The sequence below is a fragment of the Poecilia latipinna genome, unplaced genomic scaffold (genome assembly GCF_001443285.1).
Source record: "Poecilia latipinna isolate Pla-1442-1.1 unplaced genomic scaffold, P_latipinna-1.0 Scaffold1137, whole genome shotgun sequence".
Lineage (NCBI taxonomy): Eukaryota > Metazoa > Chordata > Actinopteri > Cyprinodontiformes > Poeciliidae > Poecilia > Poecilia latipinna.
The window spans coordinates 92,081-111,751 of record NW_015113753.1 but is presented as its reverse complement, the minus strand read 5'-3'; the positions used below and the strand labels follow the sequence as shown (position 1 = coordinate 111,751).

Below are 19,671 nucleotides of genomic sequence, written 5' to 3'. Positions count from 1 at the left end.
AATTGGGGAACTAAAGTAAGGGAATAACATCTCTATGAAAGGTTTCCTTTGCATAACAATAGAGGGCTTCAACTGTTAACCTCTACAAACACAATCGTGCAACTTATAGATGAATTTCTGGTCCAAAAAGGCTCAATTAGCAGGTCCTTGTTGAATCTGATGGTATAGAGAAAAGAGGATTCAGCTACCTCATTGCTCTTGAGGACTGAAGTTGGTTTAAAAGTCCTGGTTTAGATGGACAATATTTACCAGGATAGTAAGAACCGAATGAGAAGATGGAAATATTTTTGCCAAAGCATTTCTGTGCTGCCATTGGCAGGTTGCCTATTTTTCTTTGACTATTTATTCAAAAAACTTTACTTCCTGGTTGCAGGTATGCTGGTGGTTCCTAGAGTTCCTACAAGTAGAATGAGAAGCAGAGCTTTCAGTTGTCAGCTACCCTTGGCTCTGAGCCACAGTCACCCCCATAGTCTATCCGTCTTCTACCTCGAACAGAATAACGCACCTTGACGTCACAAAACTCAAATCCATCCGTTAGACTGCAACTAGGTGAATGCAGCTCTAGTGTAAAGTGTTTTGATTATTTCAGTATGACTAGAAAAGTGCTAAATAAAGGAAGTCCACTTAACCCTGTAGTCATAAAGGCATGGATGTGGTCAGCAACAAGAGTTGGCCAGTCTGCACGGTTTATAGGTCGACCAACTGGTTCCCCACAGCATGACACCACAACCCAGATTTTGAAACACTGATCCCTGAATCCATGATTTCATGTTGTTTACACCACATTCTGACTTTACCATCTAAATGTCACAGCCGAAATGAAGTGCAGCAGCACATTTGCTTCAAGATTTGACATTTGTACTTAGCATCCTGTAAGCCTTGGTGGTAATGAGTGGTTATTAAAGCTTTTGTTACCTTTTAATCATCTCAGAGTACTCCGTCTGTCCTCCTCCTCTGACGTCATTGAGGCATTTTTGTCCTAACAACTGCCGCTCACTGGATATTTTCCCCTTTTTTCCAACCATTATCTGTAAATCGGGGAGCTGTGCAAACAAATACCTACGGAAAACTCAATTCAGCTTGATGTAAACAGCCATACTACTTTGAATTCACTAAAATCTGTTTTTTCTCCCCTCGTCTGAATCTCGGTTTAAACTTCAGTAAGTCAGCCTCTGTCATCTAGAGCAGGGGTGGCCAAGTCCAGTCCTCGAGAGCCACCATCCTGCAAGTTTTAGAAGTATCCTTACTCCAACAGACCGGGATCAGCTCTACAGAGGCCTGATAACGAGCCAGTCATTTGATTCAGGTGTGTTGAAGCAGGGATGCATCTGAAACTTGCAGGATGGTGGCTCTCGAGGACTGGACTTGGCCACCCCTGATCTAGAGCCTTAAACATACTTGACTGCTGCCATGTGATTGGCTCACTTGCTATATGTGTAAACAAGCAACTGGGACAAATTTTTAATTTGCATTTTAAAGAATGGTTTCAAATAAGGTCTACAGCTTTTGCAAAAACCTGAAAGAACCTCCCCATGGAAGGTAAAATATCATGTGTTGATGTTTAGGAAATATTACGTTGTTGCAGAAAAATAGCAAATGGTTTTATTCATCTTTTTAAGTACTTTGATAATAAATACGGCCAATTTGAAAGAAAAGAGAATTATAAAGAGCTAAACTACATTGCAGACAAAAAAAGCTACAGTCTAAACATTTAATAAATTGGTGATTTCAACCAACTTGTTTGAGTTCAATTTGATTCGTTTAAGAGAGACAAAACAAATTAAAAAATAATTTATCTAAAAAAAAAAACCCCAAAAAAACTAAAATTAAGAAAAATAAAACTCACACACATACACACACTTGCCAACTGTGTCTGTCCTGGCAGCTCAAACAGCTTGGATCCATTGTTCAGTCAGCTGCAAAGCTTGACCCCAGGGAGCAAAATTGAGGGATGTGCCATATCTCTCTCCCTTATTCACACACATACACAAACATCCACGTCGGGTCTAAAGACGATGACATTTTTCACAGAGAAAAGCGTCCAAATGGCAGGTGTCAGGGGCCGTCAGTCTCCATGGAGGAGCTAGAAGGCAAGCATGCTCACACACACACATATAAACTCCAGCTGCCAGGGTGAGACATGTCTGAAAAGAGCAAAGCCTCACAGACACTCATGTCAATCTGTTAGCAAGAAAACCCTGTGCTTCGGCCACGCACAGAAACATACAAATGTACGCCTTCCCCCCCTTAAAACATGACAAATATACACACATTGTGTTTCATGGAGACTCATCACGCATTCGTCACATGCAAGACCACTGCAGTGAACACTGTAACCCTGGGGGAAGGTAATGGGTGAAAAATAAGAAGAACAGACAAGGGCTGGCCACCAGTGCAGTTGGGTAACGGAAGAGGAAGAGCCGTGGGTGATAAGAGGAAGACTGGCAGATATTCACCGGCCACCACTTACAAATGCCAGGAATGGTGCCAGACAGCCCACCCCCTAAATCATGACAAGTTTAGACCAACAGAAACATCAAAAATATTTGAGCTGTAACATATCTTGTGCTCACAAGTCATACAATAAATATGTTTCACACGCTTGTGGGTTCAACAGTACTGAAATGTCTCTTAGATGTTGTAGAGCATGACAGAACATCACAGAACAAAAGCAAACAGGACATTGTTGTCTCTGCAGCTTTAGTACGTTTAGTGGTCGAGTTTGCATTTCATTTGGTAATCAAGGGTCCAAGAGTCTGGAGGGAGAGTGAAGAGGCACACAGTTGGTGTTGTTTGACGTCCAGTGTGAAGTTTGGGATTTCGTGTCATCTGCCGATGCTGATCTGATGTGTTTACTGAAATCCACAATCACAGCACAGACATCTACTGACACGCTTTTTGGAGATGCTGACTTTCTTTTCCAGCAGGACTTAGCACCGGCCCACACTGCCAAAGGTACCAAAAGCTGGCTCAACGATTATGGTGGTACTGTTCTTGATTGGTTAGCCAGCTGATCTGAGCCGTCAATAGAAAGACCAGAGACATCAGACCCAATAATGCAAATGACCTGAAGGCAACCTGGGCTTCTATTACACCACAGCAGAACCACAGGCTGATCACCTCTGTGCTCACTGATGTACTAATACACGTAACACAGACCCAACCAAGGATAGACAGATAGAGAGAAAGAGAGAGACAAAACACTTCAGCACAAATACTCCAGTGTCTATTCAAAAGTCAAAGACATAACCTTTTCATTATCACTCACCCATGGGTTCATTTTCCTTTTGAAATAAAGCTGTTCCTCGTAGCAAGGCTGAGGCCTTTCCCTGCCTCTAAATCCATCTGTCCCTCCATCTAGCCAACCTTCAAACCTTTCTAGGGGTACCGAGAGCCTGGGTCTCACTCAATCATCACTGGTCCTGCCACTGTATGTTCATCAGTCTCTAAACTTGGCCCCTGGGAGCATGCCTGGACACAGGACATGACAGGGGATACACATACCCGAACCCACATGAAGTCATGAATCCAGTCTCCTCACCGCTGTCCTCCAGGTCCATCAGCTAGCCAGTAATAATGATCTCATCCCAACAGAAGTAAGCCAGAGGGCAAGACAGTCAAGGACTTATTGTCACCGTCTCTGTGTTAGCAGTGGAATAGTTATTTAGCTAAGATTCTGACTGCAGTCACTTGGACTGGTCTCTGACGCCTCACATACATACACTAATCACAATAAGTCAATTTTTAACAACTATGGTTAAGATTAAACAAGCAATGTCAGAGAAGAGAGTTGTTGAGTTTAGCCCTTGAAACAATGGATGTCTATGGATTTTCTTTTAAAAGTAGTAGTTATGTCTGATGTTCATTGTCTCTATTTGGCCTTGAAATACACACCAAAAACTGTGTTTAGACAACTTTTTAACTACAGTTAGACTTGAGTTGAAGTTTTTGTGCAAACACCTTATCATCTTTCACTTTTAACCACATTTAGACATCATTTAGACAGAAGGCAAAGTCAACATTTCTGTTTATTGTCAATGTAATTTAGCTTTTTGGGGGGAGGAGGAGGAGATTCTTGGAGTTAGGCCTGTATTGACTGATTTTACAGGGAGATGAAGGAAATTAACAAAAGCGCCAGATTTTATAAGTCAGACAAAATTTACTGGCACTATGCAATTAAGTTCATATAGGGTCAATTCACAACTAATGTCATCTTAAGGCACTTTACAAAAGAAATGGATGACAATGTAGCAACAGTGGACATTCAATTGCATTGCCTCAAACTCAGCAGGATTGTAGCATCAGCAGAAAGAAAAACTCACGAGATATGCATGAGCCTCTGCTATAGTCCACAAATCTTACTAAAGAATTAACTCAAACTTAGGTAACATGAACAAAAACACACTTTTATACGTAGGTGCCCAACTCCAGCACACTTAAACACACACAAATTACAAGGAAGCATGTCCTACAGGCCACCGTTGCTGCCTGTCTTTTCAGCTGTGCATTGAGGCGAAAAGACAGAAAGAGAGAGACGGGCATTGGGAGACAGCGACGGGTGGGGGAGGAGAGACAATGAAGGCTCACAGGGAGACAGGAAGCAGATGGCGTAAATGAGGTTGAGGGCTTTAATGAACTACTGCAGTCAAGGCTGACAGAGAAGGAGGAATGAGTAGCAGGATGAGGCTTAATTAACTACAGAATACATTGTCAGCAAACAATTATCCTAACAGTCCTTTATGATTTGAATGTTGCACACACGGATGTGGCAATGGTGATATATTCTGCAGCCTTTATAAGCAACTAAAGAAAGCCACTGAAAGTGGACGTTAACACTGAGAAATGATTTGTAATGTTTAGATTTCACTGAAACAGGCGCAAAGACCTTGTTTCAAAGTGGATGAGACAAGTGGGATGTGCAGTGTTCATTTTCTGAAATATCTAGCACCATTAAATTAAACTAAAAGTTACATTTTAGTTCCATTTAGTTAATTCTCAGGTATGCCAAATTTTGCATTTTCAGAAGAAAATGTGCGCTGTGAGAGTCTCAAAGTTAATTCTGCTTTTAGTTTTTCCATAACTTTACACCTGACCAGTCTGCTGTATTCCCGGGGCTACATGAAGATGCTTGTGTAATAAACACATTTCTGTCAAGCGCTCCTAATAATTAATTTTCACTGCATTTTTAAAAGATACTAAAATACTGGAAAAATGCAGGCTACAATGTTGGTAGTTATATCACCCATAAACCAAGCTATAGTAAAGTGTAAAGAACTGTTTTCACATTAATTTATTGCTAGAAATGTGTTTCAGTCTTTAAAGGACAATCTTGTCTTGTAAAAATCATGAATCCCAAACAGTACATAAGAAAGATCAGAATAAAATTAAGATATTTAAATCATCTGAAGGTATTGAGGAGCGCTATAAATTACATTAAAAAAATGTAACAGGAGATATGAACTATGGAAAAATAATAATAAAATGGATGTTAACTTGGCAAATGCTCCACTTTGCTTCTGCTTTTAGAAAGGAACATTTCATGTTAGAAAAAAAAGAAATTCACTTCTGCACCTACAGCGTGACCTCTAAAGTGTTTTTACGTGTAAGAACTTAAAAATACGGGACAGAAACTCTTGCAAATATTCAAAAAGTGCTCAGAATGAATTTAGTCTGCGGTCCCCCTGCTAACCTCAAGTCAACAAACACACATGGAGCTCTGCAGTGAGTAAAGGAGATGGTGCAAACGGCGGGCAGTGGTTATTATGCTTGGACAGGCCTTCTACGCAGTTGTATTCCGAAGCTTGGACTGGATTTAGTTACAGACGAGACCTGGACCACAAAACGTCCGTTTAATTGGACTGAAGTGAAACGAACTCCAGATGGCTTTAATAGGTATTCACTTGAGGACACATTCCAATTTGTCTCCCTCCATCTCATCCAGCTTTTCTGCTCCCCCCACACAGTTCTGATGGCTTGCCTGCACTTTGCGTCCCTTCTTGCTCTGTTTCAAACATGCATTTTTTTTCCCTCTGAAATTTATTTGCTCTTTAAATTAGATCAATTTCCCACATGTCATCCTTACTTGTATAACCAATACGTTCCTAATGTGGATGTTCGCAGCGGTCCAACTTTTTGAGCACCAGAATTAAATCTTTACAACTTCAGTGAACGGCTCGTGTTCAAAGTTCAAACATATGAATGTCAGAAAATAAATGGGTGGTTCACAGACGCTGCAATTCATGCAGTGCAGTGTGTTTCATAATAATATATAATAATGCATAAGAGTAAAACTACAATTTATTCATATCTATGCCAATAAGTTTGATTGGCTTCACTTTGTGGTAATTAAGTTGCAAAATAGCAACAAAAGAGAGATAAACTATCAGGGTGTTTTTTTGTGGAAAAAGCAACATTTTACATTTCAATTTTGCAAATACTGGGAAAACACAGTAGTGTCAGATTTTATATTATACTTACAGCATAATATTTATATCAAGATTTATGTGTAATTAGTATGTACTGCATTAAGATCTTACCAGTAAGACACGTCCAGCGGGTGAAAATAACGTCTGGAGATCAGATCAGCGAAGAAGGACTCAGTTTCACGACAAGCAGTACCGTTGCCAATGACGACTTTGGTGCAACTATTTGATGAAACGGAGAAAAAAAGATAAGAAGACAATAAAATAATCTGTCAAAATAATACTGTTAATTATACTGTTCCCTTGTGAGCAACATCTTATCCAGTTCAGTTCATATTATCCCCGAAATATAATTCTACGTTTGCCATAGGAGTAATACCTGTATGTGGCCATGAGGTGGCGCAATTTCACTGCTTCTTTCTGTTGCCCTGAATTGTGCAGGAACACAACGTCAGTGTGGAGAATCTGACCTTAGAACAGAAAGATATAAAAAAAAAACAGAATAGTTGATGAATAATAAACAACAGAAGTTATTTTATTGTTTTAAATCTTTTCTCTATGAAATGAGGCTACAATGACATGCTCAAATTAAATAATGCAACAATCTAACAGCAGCCACCTCAATATTACCATGATGGACCCGACACACTCTGCACAGCGTGAAGCCACACACTCTGAGAGAAGCACACCAGCATGCACCATATTATGCACTCAGTAAGGTCAAGTAAATGCCTGTCTGTTACCAAAAACAAACATCTTGGGCTATAACTGATTTAGCGCCAACAAGGTGTAGTTTTAGAGCAATACTAAGAGAAAGTTTTTAGCACTAGAGATGATTTTTTCTGATCTTAATTTGCTGCTGAAACTTATTGGATTAGTTTTAACAAGGACCAAAATCTAAAATGACTGTTTCTTTTCACATGCTGTGATAAGAAATGTTGTTACAGATGCTTTCCTAAGATTGTGTGATAAAAAGTTTATTCCATCATCGCAGAATTAAAACACAAATGTAGCTGCATGTTGGTACAACATCTTTAATTTTATATGTTTTCCTATTTTCAGACCATTTTTTTTAGGATATGCACATTTTAATTAAGGTAAAGATCTGGGATTTTGTCTAATCCCCTCATTTAAAAATGTGTCAAGTTTCATCAACATAAATTTGTTGATTTATTTGCACTTTTTCTGTAAAATTGTCCAGAGTGGTGGCTAATTTTCCCTTTATTCATCAAGTTCCTGGGTGAACTCTCTGTTCAATACCTTATGGAACTGTCAAAGTAAAACATAACAATACCAGGTTGTGATGTTTAAATACCAGAGATCGATTATTTCTATGAACAGCAGTTCCCAAATGTTTCTTGATAGAAAAATAAATATTATGGGATTTGCAATGTCTAGAGTGAACCCTTACTTGTAGGAGAGAGGATAGCCAGTTTACAGCCATGTCTGAAGCCGGGGTCCACCCCCATTATGACACTTCCCCTGACTGGACAGACCAACAGGCGCTGACGGAGGTTTCGCACAAACATGGCGATCGATTCCTTTTCTGCTGCACTTGTTAGCTTAGTCCTAAGGAGTGGGATCAGCAGGACAGAAAGTCAGACTAGAAGATGGTAAAGATATTACAAAAATGTGGTGTACAAAGGAGATAAGCATTAAAAATGTGCAAAAAGAATGAAACCACTTAATTAGTTCACAGCCTTTCAGAATGCTATTGTAAATTTGCAGCAAACATCACATGAATGTTTGCAAATAATGCCTGTTGATTCATATTCTACACATACCAAGGATCCTACTTAAATAATTGTGCTGTCACCTACAGAGATTTGTTCAACTTGTGCTTAAGTTTGCTAAATTACATATTGAAGACATCAATTTCTACTTTGTCTTAATTTAGAATATTTCAATAGAATAAACACTTTTATAAACAATAACTGATATTAAGAAACATACCTGTAGCTTCGCGTGAGGAAAGGCAAAATAAGCCTTTTATACGAGTCTTCTACTGCATTTCTGAGGATTGCATGAAGTTCTTCTCTTGCAAATGTCTTTGGCCTCCACCTGCAATAAAACAAAGTAACAAAAGTGTTTTGGTCCAATTAAAACTATTCAGATCAGAACACATTTTAAAATCTTATCCAGCACCAAGAAAGATGAAATATATTTAGTTTTAATGCCCATTCGTAATCCAAAACAAAGACTCCATATTTCTACTGATATACGAGTTTGTCCTTCTCTGTGGTGTCATGAAGGAGAGGAGAGCAACCTCCTCCTGACATCTTCATTGCAACCTTATATAACCACTGCAGACAGGCCTGTCTGTGTGTGCAAAGTTTTGTCGGTATTATTGTGTTTCTGACCTGTTGTTGATGCACCATCGAGTAAAGTCGCTCTTCACTCTGTCAGGAATGTTCACCTTCACTGTCAGAATCTTCAGACTCTCGCCTCGGTTAATCGCCAGTGTCTGAACACAAACACAGTTCTGAGTGAAAACACCCACGTCTCCACACAGATATACGTCCCGCCATGTGATCACGAAACTCACAGCCTTCAGAAAGCCGCACGTTTTAACCTACAATACACTGACAGCTGCTCAAACACACATCTTGTGTTTGAGCACCTCCCAGTTTAATTTTGTTCTGATTAAAACCTTAGCTGTACAATTAATAAATGTATTAATTAGAATGCATGCAGAGATCAGCTAAAATATTTCAAAAAGCAACACAGCATGTCTGACCTTACATTTGAGAAATTACATCAATTAGTCTGAAAAGGTACCAAAACAGTGTATCAACAATTTGTCCAGGAGGGCACAAAAGAGCCCAGAACACCGACCTCAATTAAGATCAAGATTCAACAACAAGAAAAATAGTGACCAAACATTTACCAAAAAAAACAAAAACAAAAACAAAGGCACATCTCACAAATGTCTTTAATATCTCAACAGCTTATGGGAAGACAATATATGGATTGAGGAGACAAAAGTGGAAGTTTTCATAAGGTGTGTTTCCCTTTACAACTGTCTTAAAGGGAACAAAGCATTACAGAATGACAAAATGATTCGGACAGTCAAACATGACGATGGTACTATGATTCCCTGTTGCTGCTTTGCTTTTTCAAGCTCCTAAAAACATGATATAATTGCAATCTGTCAGAAAATACTGAGAGAGACCGCTCCAACTTCAGTTTGATCTAAAAAATATTTTAGATTTTTGATCTAAAAAATATTAAAGTCTGAAAAACCAAAAACTAATAAAATCTCTTGAGGAGGAAAAATGCTTCAAACCACTAAATAAACAAATCTACCTCTAAAAGCAATATATATATATATATATATATATATATATATATATATATATATATATATATATATATATTTATTTATTTTTTTTTTTTTTTTTTAGGAAATTTTTTTCTTGGTTTTAGTTCAAATGTTAAAAAAGTATACCATGTAAAATACTCATTTTCTTCATCTCCTCATTTTCAAATACAAAAATAAGAACGTGTATAATCATTGTAAAATAAATCATCTAAGAAAATTCCTTAGCTCCCTCACATCTCCATAAAAAGTTAGAAGCCTGGGAGTGTGTCCTGTGGTCGGGCCTGTTGTGTTGTGTGCTGGTTCCCCCCTGAGAGGAACTGTTACATGCTGTTAAGCAAACAGCAGTAAGTGTCTGACCTTTTCAGTCGGGAACCTTTAGCCTGCCACAGAACAGGGCCAAGAAGCAAGACGTCAATCTGGAGCCCAAGCGGAAGAAGCGAGCTGACAAATGCCACCACTATGCCACCATCAGCTTTGAGACCGCAAGGCCTTCCCCCCCACCCATCGTGCCACAACCATTACCACTCAGCAGCACTGTTGGGTGCATGCAGCGCACCCATATGCAGCACGCACAGGCACGCGCGCGCGCACACACAGGCAAAAATTTAAAACACAGCTAATGGCGGAAGCCAGGATTAAATCAGCAAAGATTGCTTGAATAACGATGAAAGTTAAGATTTCTCTCCCGGTGGCATGTTTCAGCCCGAGGCTTCCTCGACAACTTGTGATGAGATTTCTGAAACTATCTTCATCAAACCTCTGAGGTTTAACATATTGTCAAGGAAAGCAAGCAAAGCACGTCTCTGACAACCCACAACTGCAACAAAACTAGTGAATTTAAAACTGCATTGCAAAACCTCTATTCTAAAGGTTCAGTTATTTTTTTGTAACTCATTTATAGCATATAATAAAATATAACAAACATCATGACAACCTACCTTGCTATTCCTCAGAGTGACGAGGACGGAAAAGCTCACAGTTAGAAGACCGCAGCAAAGAGTTTTAGCAACCATTAGAGGTAGAATGTATGTAATTCACGATTCTGTCTGTATGTATGGACTTGGTTTCAGTCCAAACAGGGAAATAAAATAGGAGTTTCCTGTCACAAACTTAAGTTGAGTGTATATTTCTCATTCCTACATGTCAAGAATCGACAGTGTTCTGCTGTGTCCTTACCTTGCACGTTACTTTTAGTTGCTATTATCTGTGAATAAAAATGTAATTCTCAATGACAACCCCAAAGGGGCTCAGATAATTCCAGGCCAAATAAATCAGACAGTAAGTGAAGCCACAAGTTTAAATTATAGTTTCAAGCTCTTTTAACCCCAATAACAGTGTACCATAGCGTCAGATTATGTAAGGTTATTATTGGGTTGCAGTGATTTTTGTTGCGGTGGCGTACATGTGCGATACACGTTGTATGTGAACTGTAATAGAACTTTTATCTAAAAGTAAATACCATAAATATTGAATATACTATATTTAAAAAAAAACTCCTGTAATAACTAGTTCAGTTCTTAAAAAATGAATATTAAAATGAAAAACACAAGCTGTCCTCACTTATCTTAAGTAGCAAGATGTTACTTCTTAGAACCTTCTAACTTAAGAAAAAATAAATCCCTTAAGCAAACTATGTTTTTGTTAGACTCTAAATGTGACTAAATAAATGCCATCCTGTGCTTTCTTTTCTTTTCTATTCTATTTTTTTTCTCTTTTTTTTAACTTAGGATAGGACACAGCCAGTGTTCCTCCATGAATCTCTCAGTTTCTATCAGAGTTTGGTCGCTTGTGAGAGATGGCGTGATACAAAACAGGGATGTGAAGCAGAGTGTAAATATGTTTATGTATTACACATGCCAAGCAGTGACAGGTAGCCAAGTGCTGGCCAAATCCTGACAAGACCAGAAAGACAATCTTTCCTCTGTTGCTTTCCTTAATCCGTTCCTCAGCCCCAAAGTAAGGGCAGTCAGCCAACAACTATCCCCTATCTGTCTCCTCCTCTTGCTCATCTGGTCTGTAGAGGTATACTGTCATCAACACATCCATCCATCCGCCATATCAAGAACAAACAGATGCGTCCACGCTGACAAACATTCACAGAGAATTTGCACTTTTCTCGACCTCGCTGGCACAGAGGAAATGTGGTTTATTAGAGTGGAATCAAGCTGTCTGCTGAATTTTGTTACGCTTGGCACCGTCATCAACGTTTCCTGAATTATTTCCGTTTCAACATTCCGTACTTCTCCAGACTCAAATATTTAGATTTTGGCTTTCTTATAATCTCGACGTTTGAGTCAAAAAGATTCAATTGTCGGGGCTTTGCTATTTCACATAAAAGATGTTTTAAATTTAAAAAACTAATTTAAAAATTTATGTACTGATGTCTAATCTCCAGAAATGACTCTTTGTGTAACGTGCATGCAAACAGAGTGTGTGTGTGTGTGTGTATATATATATATATATATATATATATATATATATATATATATATATATGTCACATTTCAATACAAACCTTAATGTTTTAGAGAATAATTGTTTTTATATGTAAAAGAAACATTGAGCATGTATTTTTGAGCCCTGTTCACTCCAGCTTGGTAAAAAAACAAGTGCTCTGCACTTTGCTTCACACAGAGGGTCTGAACCATCAACCATTGAGAAACAGTTGCATGCTGGATGCTTGGACTCTGTTGCAGTTTTAAACCCAAGTCACATGAACTGAAGTTTACGGTCGCAATATGACACAACCTGAACAAGTTGAGTGGATGTGAAAGTCAAAGTTGCTGTCCGTAACCTGTTTATCAAACATTTCTCTGTAACTGATGAAGCATTTCCGATTGCTTGAGCTCTTCTGCAGGCGAACCCCGATCAGAAGCGCTAAACTCCCGTTTGATCACGCTGCAAATCGCATTAAAAGCAGCCCACTTCCACATTCAATAAATCTGCTCTGGCGTGCTGCGGAGCAAGCTGGAGTCTTATGGCTATAAGGTAAATGTGTACCCTTCAGAAGAGGACTCAAATCAAGTCTAATGGAATTACATCTGGCGTACGCATTATACTTTCAGACAAGCTGAATGCCAGAGCTTCCCCTGAACAGACTTCAGATGAATTTAGAAACCTGCTGTCGTTTTATATAAGGCTTTCATGGAAATAATTATCAAGTTTCTTTCCAGTCTGACGTTTCTAGATCAGAAAGTAACATTTTTGGCCTCCTATGAGGAATTATAGGCTTCGTAAACTCACCTGCAAATAGAAATTATCCTCAAATTTAATTTCATGTCATATTTCATTAAAAAATAAAAATAAATCCAGGCTTTAGTAATCAGTAAGTGAGTTTAAAACTGGAATCAGCAGACCTAAATTCATAAAAGCATGTAAAGCGTCCTTTATGCTCCCAAGCAGCAAAACCCAAGTCCCTGTTAATGATTCCAAATTAGCAATCAACAGAATAAAAACCAATTGGAGGATTAGGAAAAGTGCTAGAATTGGTTTTTTTTATTTAAATGTTTGAACAAATCTAACAAAAACCAAAAGCCTCCTGTCACTTGAAGATAAATTCAAGGTTGATTAAGTTCATGAGTTGTTTATAATTTCATGGACTCATTAAGAGTTCCCTGGGACAACAACTCCCTCATCTCGTCCTTTTCTCTCCCACTAGAAAAAGAGCCCAGGCTTAATATAATGTGCTAAAGCGCACGGGCAAGTGTGCACAAACACACATGCCTTCTGTCAAAACACATCTCTCACCTGCTTCCTCCCCCTGACAACTTCATGGCTAGAAAAGGTTCATTTTAGCCGGAATCTGACAGCTAGCAGGGTCACGGTAGCCTGTGGATTAACACTCCGTGACAAAGGCGAGTCATCGAATTAAATGCCTTGCATACACAGAAGACAAGCGGGAGGGGAGGTGTGGATTGGAGGGGATAAGGTTTAGTCAGAGAAAAGAGGGATGAGGCAGATCGGAGCAGAGCATGAGAGATAAGTGACGAACGCACCTCGGCGTCGCTCATCCCTCCCGTGTTTTCTTTCTTTCACTGCCCCCGCTCCCTCTTCCCCATCCTTTTGTCCGCCTGTAGGCCCAGCAGCAGAAGCTGTCACTGCGGAGGACCGCCTGTCAATCAAAGCCTCCTAATCCAATGGCATGTCGGCGGGGGGACATGTCACATATGTTAAGAAGAGAGAACGAGGGGACTCTCGGGCGGCCGCGGCTGTGCGGAGCAAGTGTGCGCAAGAATGTCTGCGCGTGATTAAAAACGACTGCGGGGCAGGAGCGCGGCTGCCAGGGAGTGTGGTGTGGCAGAGGCAGCGGGTGACAGGAGCCGTGGTGACACATGAGGCCCGGGACCAACTCTGAGTAACCTACCAGTCACTGGAGAGACTGAGGGGGAGGAGAGGGGGTCGAGCGGGGCACAGGAGGGGAGGAGGATATGAAGGCACGGACAAGACTAACCGCGACTGACGTGGGTAGCATTCAGAACCGGCACGCACCGATGACACGGACACAAACAGAGGCAGTGTGTTAGTCTATAAGTGTGTGTGCATCAGGTAAGCACGAAAACCACATAGTAATTAATTATATCCCAGCAGTTGTGAAGTTGCTTGTCACTTAAAAGTAAACCTTCCTGCTCCTTATTAAGGCTGTCAGCGTTAATGCGCCAACGCATGCGATTCATCCAAAAGGTTTAAGGCGTCAATATTATACAATTCAGATTAATCGCATTGCCTATTTTGACCTAAATGCCTCTCTTCTGCACGGAGGGTTACTTAGTGTTCAAAGCAGCACATCACGCGGTCTTGTACTGCGGTCAACAATGCAGAGCCGTAAACGCAAGTTAAAAGAGTCAGACTGGGGAGCTGAGAGGCAAATTTCGCTTTTAAAAACCATCCCGGAGTTTGGATAAAACTAAGGCAGGACGCATCGCAACGAGGAATTATTTTTCCACTGAAGCATGACCAGTTTATAGTTGGCATTTCAAAAACAAAATGTCTTCTTTTAAACCTTCCTGAATATGAAAACCTAAACAATGTCAAATCTTCAGATAATTTGGTTTGAGACAATAAAAGATCGTCTTAAACATTTTTGACAACTTACATATTTACATTTGAAGCTTACAAAGTTAAGCATTGTGATTAATCACAGCGCTAGGGTGCGATTAATCGGATAAACATTTTTTTGACTGACTGACGGCACCAGTCCGAATTCAACACATACAGAACCAGCTCCTGTACATGTGAAAATGGGTAATTATTTTCATCTTGTCACCTGATGAGGCTGGATGCGCTGAACGTTGCAGGTAAAGTCAAAGTAGAGTTGGAACTTGTCAAAGTCTTTTTTCTTGTGGTGTTCCGCTCCTGGTTTTTTGTGTTCTTGGGCGACTTTCTCCTGCTCTTTTTCCTTTAGTGCCGTTTTAGACACACTGGACTGGATGGTCACGAAGCTCTTTTCACATCTGACAGAAAGAAACAACAAAAATCTGTTTGGGAATGTTCAAGAGATTCTTTACGGTAGCAGAGACTTAAAAAAAACAAAACAATATTAACATAATTTATGTACGCAGAAATAGAAAAATGTGCATAAAAGGAAATATTTTTACAATGTCTTAATGTAGGTGAGTGTCTCAGGGTCTTTGGCTATCATGTCAGCCAAAATATGCTCCATCCCAGTGGCCACTTCCTCCACACATGATAGACCTGTCACACACGCACGCACAAACACACACACACACACAAACACCGATCCACAGTGACTTTACAAAGTACATCTCTTAATCTCAATATTAATACAAGAATTAAATTTTAAACCCTGAACGTCTATTTCCAGCCACACTAACAATAAATAATACGCTACAATGTGCCAGAATAAATAGCCCAAGTCACAAGTGTCTCCATTTCACAAGAATCTGCCTTCAGAGAGTTAGAGGATAGTGAAAATAACGATCATTTTAAGGCCTGCATGTTTTTTGAATGCGGCTACAGTCGAGTGCCTCCTACCTTCAGTGCCAGGCTTTACCCAAGCGCTGAGGACCAGAGTTTGTGGTGCGTTCAGCAGTGCGGTGGCAGCGTCTTCCAGGCCCAATGCTTTGGCCCTGCGAGCTTTAGTGAGCTTGCTGCCTTTCTTGTAGGGAGTATACTGCAGGTAAAAACACAAAGCACAGATCCTGTTTTCTCTCCATTTATGCACTCTGACTTTGTGCAGTCACACCTTTTCTTTTTATCATTCTTTAACTCTGTCATAGCTACATAATTAAGCTCTTTGAGAATTTTCATTTTTAAACAACTCTTAACAGTGTTAAGCACTGTATTTGTCTGTTTACCTGCTTCTTTGCATTTGAAGTAGGTAAATTATATCTGCTAACACAGGATGGATTAAAATGCCAGGTGTGATTCATCTGGCTTTACTGAGTCCGATTTTATGTGAAGCATCAGCTGTGAACAGAGCCTTATATTCTCCAAAGAAAACGGACTGAAACTCTGCACATAAATGAGTTATTAGACCAAATGAACGTACTCTCACTGCTCTAACTGGACATGTCTGATATAAATTGTTTAAATAAATTTAAAGAAAACCCAAAGAAGTCAAATGCAACTCAATGTAACAGTGTTATGGGACTAAAATTACTGTTTAAACATGAACCTGTGAAACCCATTTTGGTTTTTTTAATTACTATTTTATTTTTAGCCTTATTTTATTGATCACATAGAAAAGTGTATTATTTTCAAATCAGCATCACACCACATATCAAATAATATAATATATAAGCTATAACCATGTTCTTTAGTTTTAGGTGATTTTTTTAAACAGATGGTTTAGTTGTTTACTAAAAAAAAGTCATATTTGTCTTCCATTCTTTTTGCTACAATTAAAAAAAAACTTCATATTTTTTGCCAGGAGTTGTATAATTTATATACTCTCATCCAGGCAAGCAGTCAATCAGGTGTGAACACTGAGATCTTCAAGTCAATGTAGATAGTTTATCACTGAATAAAAATCTGACCACATGATCCAGGTCATCAGCTGATCGGCAGCTCCTGAGGCTTTCCTCCAACTCTGGTGTCAGAACACCATCCTTCTTCAGGGTCTGGATCACAGACTGGGTCTTCTTAGCAAGAGAACTAAACATATGAAGAAATCAGACAACAAGAAATCCATCTTAACCAAGGACAACAAAAAGGATGGCTGAACATCAACAGCAGACATGCAGACGTTTTGGGCCTCAAAGATGAACCACTACCACCATCTAGTGGCCAATAACTGATACATCATCTCAAAAACACTCCACAATGTAGCTTTTCACACCTAAATGTGTGACTTTATGCAGCCACCTGATATTTAACATATTTTTAATAAGTCCTGGGGGGTTTAACGGATGATATTTGTTTTGTGTACATGCCTACCATAACTCCTCATAGACCATCTGGATGTCTCGAACCGCATCTGCGTCCATGTGATTGATCATCTCTTTGCGGTAGCGCACCATGAAGGGAACAGTGTTTTCCTCGCGTAGCAGCTTGATGATGTTTCCGCACACCCACCGCTCCACACATGTCAGTGTAGAGAGAACCTGAGGAGAACAATAGAAACAGTAGAAAACTCATATATGCAATGGAAAAATGCAGATACTTTTTCATGCATTTAGTTGTTTAGCCTTTGTAAATTATTGCATGGGTTGTAGGAATTACTTGTTTTCTGTGTTTTCTGTCAGGTTATAATGTACTGCAAAAAGTGGAAGAACATAGTATAGAGAAGGTTTAAAAAGTTTCAGATTACATTTTTTGGGGGGTCATAAACCATTAACTAATATGCAACTTCATTTGACTTTGAAGTTTTCTAAAAAAAAATTTTTTTTAAAGTTAAAAGACAAATTATTCAAGAATTCAAGAATAAAGTCCTGTCCTCTCCACCTCAGTCAGGTCCCAGTTCATGTTGAGTTCATTCCTCAGAGAGTGCGCTCCGGACTCCGGGAAGGTGGGTCGTTGTCTCTGGCTCGTCTCGCTGGTCTTCTGCTTTTTTAGACTTGGCTCATCAAAAGTGAAATCTTCTTCCGGCGCTTCCTCCTTCTTTACTTGGAGCCCACACTGTGATGTCCCTTCGTCTGTCCGATGGGCGTCTGACACAATAAATGAGATCCTCTAAAAAACAGAAATAAAAATATTACCAAAAATGGGGAAAAAAAAAGATGAGAGAAAATAGTCAAGTTAGATTTGATCTAACGTGGATCAAATCTGTATTTCTATCATCACCAAAGTTGTGTTTTGCTTATATTCTTCAAGCTTATTCTTGCTGAGGTGGCCGTTATAATTACCTCTTCCTTCATTCTGACACTATTGCCTCCCTTTTCAGTCTTCTGTTCTTCAGGACATCCAGTCTGTGTTTTCATTTCATTTTCTCCTAAATCATCACCATTAGACTTCTTTCTTTTTTTCCCAACAGAAACAGACATGGCAGCACCTTTTTGTTCTGCTGCACGTTTGCGGGGCGCCCTGGGTTTAGGGACCTTAGGTTGTTTGGGAACTTTAGGTTGTTTTGGTTTAGCGGTCCTCTTGGGCGCCGCTTTCATCCCTCCACCTGTAGGTGCTCTGGCAACTTTCCTGGTAGCTTTTGTCGACTCCGATGGCTTCCACTCGTCCACCTCTTCATCACTACTCGCCATCTGAGCAAAAGACCTAATCGTACGACAAAAATAAAAGTTCAACATCAGTAATAGAAAAAAAGGACAGAAATTTGTAAAATTATGCAACACTCTTTAACATTTTCCCATTACAAACATAGACTTAAATGTGCTTTGGTAGTATTTTAAGTGCTAGACCAACATAAAGCCGCCAGCAACATAAAGAAAAACGATACATTGGTGTCAATTTTTTACTATTAAAACTTTTTGCAAAATTGGTGACATGGTCAGATTTTTTATATGTACAGCTAATAGTTCCTTTACTAGCCAATCGGTTAAGGCTGATAGAAAGTAAAGATTAAATAACCTAAGTGTATTTAATCTCTTTTTTATGGTTTGGTAATTTTGGAAAACAGCTGGCCACACTGGATTTTCTTTAGTGATAACAGAGTAAAGAGGGCAGAGAACATACGTAGTTCTCAGTTTTCTATGTGTGAACATTTTGAAGGCCATATAAGTATTTTTATTTTTGTATGCCTATTACAATAAATATACATTGAAACTTTAAATGTTTATTTGTACAAATATGTTTACAAGGAACTGTAAAGCCTTGCCTAAAGATTAATCTCAGAGAGAACAATCTTAAATGCAGGTAAATTAGTATCACAGTATGAGGTCATTTCAAATCTTCTAGTCACTTTGAACATGTCCACGAAGCTACTTTGTATTTTTAAAAGAACAGACATTGATTTAAATAAGTAAACATAACTCACTGCTCGGAATCTGTATTTTCATTTTCGTTGTAAATTACAGCTTTGGCAGTTGTTGCTCTGGGTCTTCGCATCATCTGTGAAAAAAGGCAAAAAGTTAGTCTACGTTATATGAAACCTGCAACCATTAAAACGTTACATGAACTAATTTATATCCTAGCAAATATTACTGTCAGTGCCTTCGTTTTAGCTACTGTAAACTTGTTGTCGTTTCCTTGTATTTTATTAGAAAAGAAGAACAAGGACAAATAATATTTTCTAATTAAACCTTCAAAGTTAAAATTTCTTAGACAAATATGAGCGCGGAGCAGTCGGCTAGCTCAAACAAATAGTTTTGCTTGTAAAGCTTTTCAAATTTGCCGCTACACATTTATGCTAATGGTGTTAGGCGGGTTTGTAAACGGCATGTTCATGTCTTTCACGGTTTCTGCGTATTGTATAAAGCATGAGTTAATAAATATACCTTTGTAACGCTGGATATGCTTGGTTCATACTCAGCTGTCTCACAAAAATTTCTAAAGCTGAACAGCAGCTTCCTGCAACAGTAGG

The 19,671-nt window shown here is 39.1% G+C and overlaps 1 protein-coding gene across 1 annotated transcript in view; it reads right to left on the bottom strand.

The window, feature by feature from the left end:
* The window catches only part of srbd1 (S1 RNA binding domain 1), a 53,332-nt gene extending 33,661 nt beyond the window's left edge, over positions 1 to 19,671 (bottom strand). The window contains exons 1-14 of the mRNA XM_015052825.1: positions 19,586 to 19,671; positions 19,126 to 19,199; positions 18,047 to 18,407; positions 17,646 to 17,873; positions 17,139 to 17,305; positions 16,739 to 16,856; positions 15,735 to 15,873; positions 15,338 to 15,434; positions 15,007 to 15,193; positions 8,783 to 8,886; positions 8,376 to 8,483; positions 7,834 to 7,991; positions 6,802 to 6,892; positions 6,537 to 6,644 (exon numbers count right to left, since the gene is read on the bottom strand). Of these exons, the coding sequence (XP_014908311.1) occupies positions 6,537 to 6,644; positions 6,802 to 6,892; positions 7,834 to 7,991; positions 8,376 to 8,483; positions 8,783 to 8,886; positions 15,007 to 15,193; positions 15,338 to 15,434; positions 15,735 to 15,873; positions 16,739 to 16,856; positions 17,139 to 17,305; positions 17,646 to 17,873; positions 18,047 to 18,407; positions 19,126 to 19,199 (1,940 nt within the window). The 5' untranslated portion in view covers positions 19,586 to 19,671. The remainder of the gene's footprint in view (positions 1 to 6,536; positions 6,645 to 6,801; positions 6,893 to 7,833; positions 7,992 to 8,375; positions 8,484 to 8,782; positions 8,887 to 15,006; positions 15,194 to 15,337; positions 15,435 to 15,734; positions 15,874 to 16,738; positions 16,857 to 17,138; positions 17,306 to 17,645; positions 17,874 to 18,046; positions 18,408 to 19,125; positions 19,200 to 19,585) is intronic.